Source organism: Anolis carolinensis, chromosome 3, assembly GCF_035594765.1.
Source record: "Anolis carolinensis isolate JA03-04 chromosome 3, rAnoCar3.1.pri, whole genome shotgun sequence".
In the NCBI taxonomy this organism is placed as follows: Eukaryota; Metazoa; Chordata; class Lepidosauria; order Squamata; family Dactyloidae; genus Anolis; species Anolis carolinensis.
This window is the reverse complement of record NC_085843.1, coordinates 185,888,570-185,901,882: the sequence shown is the minus strand read 5'-3', so window position 1 is coordinate 185,901,882 and position 13,313 is coordinate 185,888,570. Positions and strand designations below refer to the sequence as shown.

The window sequence follows — 13,313 nt, the reverse complement described above, 5'->3', positions numbered from 1 at the left end:
CTTGACTGTACCGGAAAGGCAAGCTTTGCGGGAGTTTCTAGATGAAAATTTAGCCAAGGGGTTTATTCGCCCATCTAGCTCTCCAACTGCGGCACCAGTATTCTTTGTAGCCAAAAAGACTGGGGAACTTAGGCTGGTCTGCGACTATCGGATCCTAAACAAATATACCATTCGGGATAGGTACCCGCTACCTTTAATATCGGAACTGTTATCAAGGGTGCAAGGGGCCAAGGTCTTTACCAAGCTTGACCTGCGGGGGGCATATAACTTAATCCGTATACGGGAAGGGGATGAATGGAAGACGGCATTTAACACGTGTTTCGGATGCCACGAGTTCCGAGTCATGCCTTTCGGACTTTGCAATGCTCCTGCGGTCTTCCAGAGGTTCATGAACGATGTGTTCAGGGACCTAATTGACCAATTTTTAGTGATTTATTTGGATGATATCTTGATTTTTTCTAAGGACGAGAAAGAACATCGTCAACATGTCAAGCAGGTTCTGCACCGTCTGCGGGCTAATGGGCTTTTCGCCAAGGCTTCCAAGTGCGTCTTTCATGTGCCTGAAGTGGAGTTCCTAGGTCATGTAGTGTCAGGTAGGGAACTTAAAATGGACCCACATAAGGTTGACGCCGTCAACTCATGGCAGGAGCTTAAGACTAAGAAGGATGTACAAAGGTTCTTAGGTTTCGCTAATTACTACCGGGAGTTTATTCCGAATTTTGCAAAGCTCACGGTACCTGACGCAGCTCCTGCGTAAGAAACAGCCATTTGTGTGGGGGCGGGAAGCTCACGATGCGTTTCTACAACTTAAGTCTAGTTTTCAATCGGACAACATACTAACACATCCTGATGTTGACAAACCGTTCGTGGTAGAAGCGGACGCTTCTAGCTACGCGTTGGGGGCTGTATTGTCTCAGAAGGATTCCTCAGGGACCTTGCGTCCCTGTGGATTTTACTCGCGGCAACTAACACCATTCGAGCAGAACTATACCATATGGGAGAAGGAGTTGTTGGCGATTAAGGTGGCGTTTGAGGTGTGGCGGCACTGGCTTGAAGGGGCGCGGCACCAGATCGTGGTCAGATCTGATCACAAGAATTTAGAACACTTGCAAACAGCAAAGAAGTTAAACCAGCGTCAAATCCGATGGGCTTTGTTTTTCTCCAGGTTTAACTTCAAGGTGCAGTTCGTGGAGGGGAAGGCAAACTTGCGGGCCGATGCTTTATCCCGTAAGCCGGAGTTTAAGACCAATGAGCAGGTAGTATGTCAGACCATCTTGCCTACTGCCTCTCTATGTGTTGTAGATAATGAGCTCGGGTTACATGACCAGATCCTTGAGGCTCAGAGGGATGATGTGTGGACTCAGGAGCAACTGATGCTGCTATCAGCAGGTAACCGTACAATACTGCCGCATCTACAAGATCAAGACGGAGTATTGGTACGCAGGGGGCAGGTCTACGTACCAGTGGGGGCCCTCAGGTTGGAGGTGATTAGAGCCCACCATGACGAACCCATGGCTGGGCACTTTGGCAGGTTCAAGACCGTACAGCTTATCACCAGGAGCTACTGGTGGCCAAAGATGCGGCAAGACATTCTGCGCTTTTGTGACAGCTGCGCTGTTTGCCAGCAGAGTAAGACGCCTGTTGGGCGCCCTAGAGGGTTGTTGTCGTCTCTACCTGTTCCTGAGAGGCCATGGCAAATCATTTCCATGGATTTTATTTCGGATTTGCCTAAGTCTGGGGGTTATACTTGTATTTGGGTGGTGGTGGATTTATTTAGCAAACTGGCTCATTTTATTCCTTGTTCAACCATTCCGGCGGCCCCTACGTTGGCCTTACTATTTACCAAGCACATCTATCGTTTGCACGGAGCACCCGAGGTGATTATTTCAGATAGGGCTCCGCAATTTGTGTCACGCTTTTGGAAACACTTCCATGAGTGCTTAGGGACTAAGTTAAACGTTTCTTCAGCCTTTCATCCGCAAACGGATGGACAGTCGGAACGGGTTAATGGGCTCTTAGAGCAGTATTTGCGTTGTTTTTGTTTAGATCAACCCACGGCTTGGGTGAAGTGGTTACCGGTGGCGGAGTTCGCTTACAACAATGCGGTGCACACGTCTAGTCAGCATACGCCATTTGAGCTAACTTATGGTTTTCACCCACGGGGAGGTGTGGCGCCGTCGACCAATGTGGTCTCTTCGGACCCTGTGTACCGCTCTTCGGAAATGGCTGCATTGCATGATGTTGCCCGTCGCTTACTGTTGGAAGCTAAGGCAACGCAAAAGACTCAGGCTGACCGCCACAGGCAGGCAGGGGAGGAGTTGGAAGAAGGGGATTTGGTGTGGTTATCTTCCAAACATATTAAACAGGCTGGGGGAAAGTTTGCGCCTCGGTATTTGGGTCCCTTTCCTATCGTTAAAAAGATTTCTTCCGTTGCGTTTCGTTTGCGTTTACCGTCTAGTTTAAAGGTCCATCCAGTCTTTCATCGTTCGCTGTTGAAACTCGATACCTCCAGTCGTCGTGGTGCTATAGCGGAGGGTATCACTGCCACTTCTCCGCCATCGGGGGAGGAGGCCTTTGTGAGAGGGGATAGTGTTGATTGAGCCTCATGGCTCTGTTACTGACAGACGTGGGCGTAAGACTCCTCGAGAGTCAGATACTCTCGAGGAGCGAGAAAGAAAAAGACTGCGAGACATTTTTGCAGCACCATCTGACGAAGAGTCTTTTGAGGGGTTTACGGAGAGAATGGAGGAGGGGCTGGTTAGCTCGGAGGAGGATGAGATGGATTGGACTCGGGTGAGGGAGGAATTGGGTGCCACTGGCCATGATGGGATAGAAGATGAATGGGGACCTTCAGGATTAGACCCATGGTTTAGCTGGAGGGATGGGACGGGATCCACAGCTGGAGATGCTGTGGGGCGTAGTCAGAGGTGTTCCAGCTCTGATGAGGAAAGTGATGAGGAAACGCCCGGGTTAAGGAGGACAGCTGACAGTGATGAGGATTTGTAACTGGCATAAAATGGGGCTTGGGAGCAATTGCAAATTGCGTTGGGCAAGGTAATCTGGACGAACGCTTGGGATCTGTGTGGGACGCTTTCCTGAAGACTGGTGTGTTTTCGTGTGCTGATACCTTGACCTTCCGTCGTCTTCTTGACGGACGCCATCTCCTGCTTTGAAAACTCGGACTGAACTGACCACGGCTTGTCTTCCCCCTTCTTGGACTTGGAAACTACAAACGTCTGCTTCTGGCTTTGATCTACGGAAAGGAACTGGGTCTACTCTACTGCTACAATCCTTGGCTGATCTGTTCGTGTTGGAAATCCTGTCTGCTGTGTGTGTGGGAGCGACGCAAGTTACTCTAAGCACAGTGTTGGCAGCAGAGAGGAATCTGCTGCCAATTAGTTGCATTCTTTTGTATCTTTGTTCCTCGGCTTTTGTTTTGTTTATCCCCAGGCTGAAGCAAGCAGTTTGTTTTTACCCGGATTAAACTCCGGTTTAATCCGGTTTATCTTTTGAACGTTTTTTTCCTTGTCCCTTTTTGCTCCTGAAGGCTAATACTGCCTGGCCCTTGTATTTTACGGGCATTTTTGAGTTCTGTAATCCAATAAACTCTGTTATCTTGAACCTTGTGGCGTTCTGTCCTTGACAAATGGTTTGGATCCAAGCTATCTTCTCATATGAACATGTCTAGTCTGAGCTCCACTATCATGGGAACATGTCAAGAGGCCTTCTTGGTGGCTGATACCAAGCTCCTAAATTCCCTAAGGACATTACATGGCTCCTTCTTTGTTGCCTTTTTATTAGATGAATGTTCCCATGGGCTTTAGGAACTATTTCCAAGAGCTTTTAATAAAATCACAACATTGGAAGCAACCACATAGGCCACTGAGTCCAACCTCCCACTCATTGTAGATACTCTATTTAGAGCATTTCAAGCAGGTGGCTTTCCAGACTTTTAAAAAAAGATATCCAAAAAAAGAGAGACCGCTGCCTCTCAAGGCAACTGATTCCATCAATAGTACTATTAAACAATGGTACTATTAGACCCGGTCTTACCCTCCAAATAGCGGAGAACACACTTCCTCTGGCAAGACTTCAGATATTTAAAGAATGTAATCTTTAATTACTGACTCTTCAATAAGTTGAACCTGTCCAACTGCTTTAACCCTTTCTCATGCTTTTTCTCTGTATTCCTACTAATCTTTGTTATTCTTCGCTGGACCTTTTTCAACTTGTTTATATCATTTCTAAAATGAGGCACTCAGAACTAAAGGCAGCACTCCAATGTGTTACGAGAAGTCATTTTCCTTTAGCATCTTTAGTCTTCAGCTCTTAATACGTGCTTAACATTTGTGTGTAGTCATATTACTGTTTTTAAGCAGTCCTCTTATTCCCTTTCAATGAACAGGGAACTTTCTAATTTGTACATCACCTTTTTTAGGTGGGGGCTTCTCATCCTCACTGGAGCTCTCAGAACTGGATGAAGACTCTTTCTTTGCTTTTTTTGCAGGAGGGCCATTAGGAAAAGCTTGCCGTTTCTTAGCTTCAGGTGATCTGAGAAAAAAACATTACATTCAGTATCTTGTATTAAACCTGTGGCCCAAGATTACCCCAAGCAAAGTAGAAATGATGAAAACCAATGAGCAGCCCATTTCTATTCATGATTTCTAGATATGCACATCCCTGCAGTCTATGACAGACATACTTCTAATCCTTACAAAACTCAAGAACAAGGTTAAAATGCATAAAATAAAATATATCAGCTTTGTTTACAGCAGTGGTTTTCAAGCTTTGGTCTTTCTGGTGTTTTAGACTTCAATTGCCAAAGGCCTCAGCTGGTTTGGTGAACTGTCAAGAATTCAGGGAACTGAAGTAAAAAAATCTGAAAGAGAAATATTGGGGAATGACAGGAAAGGAATAACTTAAAGGTTTCTACCCTATTGAGAAGCTCCTCTCCTAGGTCCTGGTACCTACTTTCCATCATCTTCTACACAGCAGAAAAACCACTTCACTATCTACATGGAAGGATCTCTTCACATTGACATTCATTTGACTCCTCACCTGAGTACAGTAGAACCCAATCTTCATACCAGAGGGTTTACTGCTAAATTCTGAAACACAACACCATTCTCAGTCTACATCTCTTAACATTTTCCATTCCATTGCTGCTTATATGTCAACTAAAATGGAAATTAAACTTTAATATTATTGCATGTGTTCGGTGTTGTCCAATGTCGTTACAAATGCTGAAGTTTCTGTAGCCCAACCCAAAAAAATTATAGGTGCCTTGGTTTTTAGACCTGTTCCTGGGGTTGTTTGGGGTGCTAATTCAAAAAATTGCATTTGATAGACCACATCAGCTCTAGTTTCTTTGATATGGTGATCATGATTTTCTATGGGCGAAAAGATGAAGATTGATAGATGGCATACACTCTGTATCTCAAAAACTAGAACTGATAGAGGAAAACTGGTGTCATATTTGAAAACAGAAGGTCAAATATGCCTAGAAACAGGGCTAACCTTTCAGGCACCAAAATGTGTGTTGGCCAGTACAGTGTTCCCTCACTTATCACTGGGGTTAGGTTCCAGGACCACCCGCAATAAGTGAAAATCCGTGTAGGGACACTATATTTATTTTAATATTTATAATTATTTTAGTAGTTATACACTGTTTTAAGTCTTTATCTTAAGTGTGTTGATAAATCACCTCCTTCTCCACCTGTTGCTGCTTGGGCTCCTTTTCTCTCCCTTTTAGCTTCTCCTTCCTCCCTTCCTTAAGCTGTAATTTGTAATTTTTTATGATTAATAATAGTCTTTTAGAGTTTATTGAAAAACCGCAAAACAGAGAATCCGCGAAAAGTGAACCGCGAAGTAGTGAGGGAACACTGTATTAACATTACTAGTCTGAGGCATATCCTAATAAGGCATATTAGGATATTCACCTTTTTGCTCGTAGAAAAAGAACAGCAAAATGGTATATGACACCTCATAAAATTGCTAAATTCTCCAAAGATATAAATTATAAGTGTTGGAAGTATGGAAAAAATGAAGGAACTTTCCACCACATGTGGTGGTTTTGTGAAAAAGCGAAAGCTTTCTGGAAAATCATTGATGAGTTATCCCAAAAAATATTAAAAACAAAGATTCAATTGAACTGGAATATTTCTTACTAGGGATGACAAATTTGGATTGGAACATGAACTCAGACAAACTCTTTATATATGTAACCACTGCGGCAAGAATTGTATTCACTAGGACATGAAGACAAAGTGTGATACAAGACAAAGAAGAATGGATAGGAAAAATGATAGATATCATGAATATGGACTTATTAACTTTATTGATATCTAAATTACAAGGTAGAGCTATTAAAACAACAGACTATACCCTCTTCAAAGATTTGCTGAAGGACAACAAAATAAAGATCTTAATTTAGGCACAATCAAGATATAGACTGCAAAACCACTGCAGAGGGAGCTGAAAGAAGGAGCGGACTAATAGAATGTATAGGAGGAAACTCTTATAAGATCACCATGAAGAAGAATGAAAGTATAAATCTAACCCCCCCGCCCCCTGTGATTCTTCTCATTATTTCACCCCTTCCCTTGCTATAGTCCTCCCTCTTTTTTTCTTTTTTCTTCCCTTTCCTCTTCTCCTCTCCCCTCCCCTTTTCCCACCCCTTTCCCCCCTATTTTATTATATGTATTGGAAAATCCATTAATAAAAATATCTATAAAAAAGAACAGCTATCAAAACTCCAATAACCAATTAAAAGTTATGCAGAACAGAAAAAGGGCAATTTTCCTTGGTGAACTATGCTACTTACTTCAGCCAATAGTTGAAGACATCAAGGAGTGAAGCAGCATTGGGGTCTTGCTCTGTCTAAAAGTCAAACATGATACAAAACTAAGCAAATTACACCAGAATCCCTTTCTCCAGAAGGTATTTAGTCAACATTTGAACTATTACAGCTTATGGAAAACTAGGACAACCCTGTCATATTTTATACACTTTACAACATAGTTCTAGTGAAAACTTGGCTCTTCCAACAGGCCTTTGGCAAATGATTCTCGCCCTCATGTTTAGGGCTTGTCCTGTTTGATTAACAATATCTCTGCTGCACTTTATTCTATTCCTTCTGTTGGAAATAGTTCTTATTTTTACCCCATCCCTACCCCATATCACGATAATAGTTCCTGGTTATTTACCTCTTCTCTAGCATATATTTTTCACTACACACACTTTCTTTGGTCCAATTTATTTTTTACGGGCCTACTCAGGCTTTTAACTTTATTATGTTTTATGGTAAATGTGATTTTAATATGCTTTATAGATTTGTTTTTTTTATTTGCTGCATGGTATGTCTTTTACATTGTCTGTAACTACCTGGGCTTGGCCCCGTGTAAGCCGCCCGAGTCCCTTCGGGGAGATGGAGGCAGGGTATAAAAATAAAGTAGTAGTAGTAGTTGTTATTATTATTATTATTATTATTATTATTATTATTATTATTATTATTATAGTGATTTCAGGCATTTGATAGGTTTTGTGCCAGTTTATACATTCATAGCAATTCTGTTAAATACACAGGCTAATTTAATATATGTGTTTTAACTAATATAGTATGACTATTCATAGACAGGAAAGTTATCTAGCAGTATAATATGCACAAAAGTAAACATAGCAAAATGCGTGCTTGAGCGCATGGTGGGACAGAGTTTCACATGATGCCTCTCGTAGCATACACATTGCCCTGCAACATAAGGCCTAATGAGATATCGTTCATTTTGGAGTTATATTTCAGATTTTTTTTCTGAGTCAAAATGGTTTGTAAAAATTGATAACTCATTAAACTACTTGTAACCCTTTGTGTGATTGTAACAAGTTGCCATTGTGGAATATACTGCTTTGAAATTAGGTTCATCATTTTGAAAAACCCTGTATGTCTTCTCAGATTTCCTTTCAAGTTAATCTTAATATTACACACACATACTGCTGTTCTCATTTTCCTAGAATATGTGATATATATTCCTGTATTCCTAGAATGGTGCATACAACTTCAAATAGGATCTCCATATGGGACTCTTACAGCAATGCTGTTGAAACTATAATAGGGATGAGAAAACGTCACATGGTGGAGCCTCCTAAATAAATTTTACATCAAAGCAGCATGCCGAAGCAGACACTTCTCCATAATGTTACAGAATCACAAAGGTTTTAACAGAGCAACTATCAGAACAAAGAAGTATTTTGGTCATGCATTCAAAAGGACTTCATTTATTGCAACTGTTGCCAACACACTTGTATCACAGGCCCTATTGGGCATTTTAGGGACCTTCCACACAGCCATATAACCCAGAATATCAAGGCAGAAAATCCACAACATCTGCTTTGAAATGGGTTATCTGAGTCTACACTGCCATATAATGCAGTTCAATGTGGATTTTATACAGCTGTGTGAAAGGGTCCTTAGTGAGACTGCAATCATGGGGCTCCCCTCCATCTCCATCACAGGTCTTGATGGGCATCAGGGTGGCAGGGTTGAGGTAGTTAGTGGTGGACAAGGTAAGGTCCCCTTGGTCGATGAGGAGGGCTTGGTACCTAATGAGCTGACGTGCCGACAGCCAATTGGTCCCCTCAGCATCCAGGACTGCCAGGACGCTGTGGGGAACATAGACTGTCATCGGCTGGCCCAGAGTCAGCTTCCTAGCCTCCTCAGTCACCATGGCAGTGGCTGCCACTTAGGGCCCTTCCACACAACCCTATATCCCACAATATCAAGGCATAAAATCCCACAATATCTGCTTTAAACTGGTTTATCTAAGTCCTGCTGTTCAGTCGTTTAGCCGTTTCCGACTCTTTGTGACCTCATGGACCAGTCCATCTAAGTCCACACTCTAATAATGTGGGATTTTCTGCCTTGATATTCTGGAATACAGGACTGTCTGGAAGAGCCCTTACTTACACACTGACCTCCATGTCCAAGCTGTGTTTAAAACCTACAGCCCCCGTCCAGTCACTCATACAACTTACCTCAAGCTAGTTTCTGTGAATGTTTCTCCACATATTACCCCATTTACTCAAATCCAATGCTCACCTTTTTTTGGCTAAATTACCTCTCCAAAATTAGGGTGCCCATTAAAGGACCCTTCCACACAGTCATATAACCCAAAATATCAAGGCTAATAACCCAGTTCAAAAGGTCCAAGTTTCAACTCCTGGGAGCGGAATGAGTGCCCACTGTTAGCCCCAGCTCCTGCCAACCTAGCAGTTCGAAAACATGCAAATGTGAGTAGATTAATAGGTACCGCTCCGGCGGGAAGGTAACGGCGCTCCATGCAATCATGCCGGCCACATGACCTGGAGATGTCTTTGGACAACGGCTTAGAAATGGAGATGAGCACCAACCCCCAGTGTCGGTCACGACTGGACTTAACGTCAGGGGAAACCTTTACCTTTTAACCCAGTTCAAAGCAGATACTGTGGGATTTCCTGCCTTGATATTCTGGGTTATATGGCTGTGTGGAAGGCCCTGGGAAAGGAAACCATGGGCTGCATCTATCCCAGGCATGGGCAAACTTTGGCCCTCTGGGTGTTTTGGTCTTCAATTTCCAGCTGCCATATATCCCAGTTCAAAGCAGATAATATGGGATATAATTATTCAGCTGTGTTGAAGGGGCCCCATTGTGGGGAGCTTTGGTGTTCTAACACAACTGTTTTTAATGCAGTAGTGCTAAGCTGGCAGCTACGGTAATATACCCTAAGGGAGGCCTCCTCCAACTGGGGCCCTCCAGCTCCCAGAAGTCCTTGCCAGCTTGTTCAATGGGCAGTAATTCTGGGAACTGGAGGCCCAAACGAACCTGGGCTCGCCTTCCCTTCGGATCAGGGCGCCCTTCAGGAGACCCGGGTCCCACGTGGCGGAGCAGTTCTCCAGCCACCCGCGCATGCAGCGCCCTCCCGGAGAGCGCCAGGATCCGACCTGGCCCCCCACGAGACACCGAGGTCGCCCCTCACCACGCCGGTCGCCTTCCCGAACGCGCGCGCCGCCCCGTCGAAGTGGTTCTCCCTCAGGAAGGCCAAGACCAGAGGGAAGAGGTCGCTGGGCACCACGCGCGCCTTCGCCGCCATCTTTCCGCCGGAAAAGGACGCCGCCCCGCCCCCGAACCTTGGAAGGGGGTGGTTGGCTAGAAGGTAAACATAGAGATAGAAATCTGTAGAGGGACCTTCAGCCCTGAACTTCCGGCTGTGCCCGTTCAAAACCATGGTCGTCACACCTCCCAACAAAGGATTCCACTAGGCAGGAAGCATCCAGGCTTTGAAGCTGCAAGGCCATTCAGTGCTAATCATGGCCAATTGCAACATTCACACCTGTCTCCTGAGAAATCTGTATAAAGACCAAGTAGACACAGTAAGAACAGATCACGGAACAACAGACTGGTTCAAGATTGATGTGTGGCATCGAATTGTTGCCAATTGTACGCCGCCCTGAGTCTCTTCCAATGAGAAGGGTGGGATAGAAATATTGGAAATAATAAATAAATAAATAAATAAGATTGGGAAAGGAGTGCGGCAGGGCTGCATACTTTCACCTTCCCTATTCAACTTGTACGCAGAACACATCATGCGACATGCGGGGCTTGAGGAATCCAAGGCCGGAATTAAAATTCCTGAAACCTTAGGTATGCAGATGATACCACTCTCTGATGGCCGAAAGTGAGGAAGAGCTGAGGAGCTTTATCACCAAGGTGAAAGAAGAAAGTGCAAACGCTGATCATGGCAACTACACCTATTGATAACTGGCAAATAGAGGGAGAAAACGTGAAGGCAGTGACAGACTTTATATTTCTAGGCATGAAGATCACTGCAGATGCAGATGCAGACTGCAGCCAGGAAATCAGAAGTCTTTTGCTTCTTTGGAGGAGAGCAATGGCCAACCTTGACAAAATAGTGAAGAGCAGAGACATCAAACTGGCCACGAAGGTCTACATAGTCAAAGCAATGGTATTCCCCATAGAAACCTATGGATGCGAGAGCTGGACCATAAGGAAGACTGAGCGAAGGAAGATAGATGCTTTTGAACTTTGGTGCTGGAGGAAAATCCTGAGAGTGCCTTGGCCCGCAAGAAGATCCGACCAGTCCATGATCCAGGAAATAATGCCCGGCTGCTCACTGGAGGGAAGGATATTAGAGGAAAAGTATTTTGGCCACATCATGAGGAGACAGGAAAGCTTGGAAAAGATCACGATTCTGGGGAAAATGGAAGGAAAAAGGAAGAGAGACCGACCAAGGGCAAGATGGATGGATGGGATCCTTGAAGTGACTGGCCTGACCTTGAAGGAACTGGGGGAGGCGACAGCCGACAGGGAGCTCTGGCGTGGACTGGTCCATGAGGTCACAAAGAGTCGGAGACGACTATGCGACTGAGCAGCAGGACATCCCACAGATACATACACCCAACTTGACTCGTTTCCAACACACCTCACAATCTCTGAGAATGCCTGTCATAGATGCAGGCGAAACGTCAGGAAAGAATACTTCTGGAACATGTCCATACAGCCCGGAAAACTCACAACAACCCATGGTCATCATTAGGGCAAGTTTGAATCTGCACGTATAATGCAGTTTAACTGCATTGAACTGCATTTTGGAGCCTATGCCCCTGATTTCCAATGTGGGCCACATGCCCCACATGCATTTGATTTGTAAGGCGGGCAGTTCGAGAATGAGTTATAGTAAATGATCAAGGTATTACAGAAAAAATATAAATGTAAATGTATGCATTGTGGTTTATTACATTTTTTGGAGAATGTGTTGTTGAAGGCTTTCATGGCCAGGATCACAGGGTTGTTGTATGTTTTTTAGGCTGTATGGCCATTTTTTGGAGATGTATTTGCTTTTTTCATATTATTATTTTAACAATTTCATAGTGATTTCTTCCTAAGAACTTAACTGTGGACATTCTTTGCTTTAACTATTTATGAAAGCCCTGTTCTTTAGAAGTTTGTTTAGCTTATTTTCTGTTGTAAACTGGATTATGAGTCCACACTGCCAGATAATATGGAATAAACAGAAAACCTGGGATCATATCCTGGGATATAGGGCCTGTCTGGAAGGTCCCTGTGAAAGCTTGTGAACATTTTCTGGTTGCCACCTGGTGGCTGTATTAGACATTTACACAAAACTGTAACAATGTTTACAGTGGACTCTGCAGAAAGTTTAAAGTGGACTCTGCAGAAAGTGCTTCAGCTGTACTTCACCACAAAAAGGAAAAACAGCCGGTTTTGTAAGCCTTGCAACTGATTATTTATATCGAGTAAATGTTTGACTTTTACACCTATTTTATATACCTATATACATCAAGTCATGTAAAAATTTCTTGGGGAGAAGAAGATGTGAGAAAAGTTTATGAAGCCCTGTTGGCACTGTTGAACTTAGTGGAACTAAGGACCCTTCCACATAGCCCTACATCCCAGAATATCAAGTCAGAAAATCCCACATTATCTGAGTGTGGACTCAGATAACTCAGTTCAAAGCAGATATTGTGGGATTTTCTGCCTTGATATGGACCAGGCTGTGGCGCATCTGGTTAGTAGCCAGCTGCAATAAATCACTACTGACCGAGAGGTCATGAGTTTGATACCAGCCCGGGTCGGAGTAAGCTCCTGACCATTAATAGTCTAGCTTGCTATTGACCTATGGAGCCAAAAGAGAGTTGCATCTGTCAAATAAGAATGTAGGTACCACTTATGCGGGGAGGCTAATTTAACTAATTTACGACGCCATGAAATTTCTATCAGCTTGCAGAAGATGAAGAAGTACTCCATCAAGGACTCGGTATCACAGTGGATGATAAAGCAGCAGCTCCCCCTGTGGCCGGAATTGAGCATACCCTCATGAAGCCAGAAGCTGGAATGTTAAATTGCCTCTGTGTCTATCAATATGTGGTTGTCTATATATGTCATTTGTCTAATGGCATTGAATGTTTGTCATGTATATGTGCATTGTGATCTGCCCTTAGTCGCCTTTGGGGTGAGAAGGGCGGAATATAAATACTGTAAATTAATTAATTAATTAATTAATTAATATTCTGGGATATAGGGCTGTGTGGAAGGGCCCTTACTTACAAACAGATTAGCCTGTAAAGGATTCACTTACCCAGCCTGATGTTATGGTCAGGTAAAGATGACTATGTGTAGCACAGACAGCTATGACTTTCCTGTGGGCAGCAGTACTTTGTACCTGACTAACCATGGAAAGGAAGCAAGAAAGAATACCACAGGGATTTGCAAACAAAGAGATTCATGCCACATTTACACAAT

The 13,313-nt window shown here is 43.7% G+C and overlaps 1 protein-coding gene across 1 annotated transcript in view; it reads right to left on the bottom strand.

The window, feature by feature from the left end:
- nolc1 (nucleolar and coiled-body phosphoprotein 1) overlaps positions 1-10,164 on the bottom strand; it is a 36,547-nt gene extending 26,383 nt beyond the window's left edge. The window contains exons 1-3 of the mRNA XM_008114232.3: positions 10,009-10,164; positions 6,824-6,879; positions 4,430-4,551 (exon numbers count right to left, since the gene is read on the bottom strand). Coding sequence (XP_008112439.1) covers positions 4,430-4,551; positions 6,824-6,879; positions 10,009-10,122 — 292 coding nt within the window. The 5' untranslated portion in view covers positions 10,123-10,164. The remainder of the gene's footprint in view (positions 1-4,429; positions 4,552-6,823; positions 6,880-10,008) is intronic.
- Between the last annotated feature and the right edge of the window lie 3,149 nt (positions 10,165-13,313).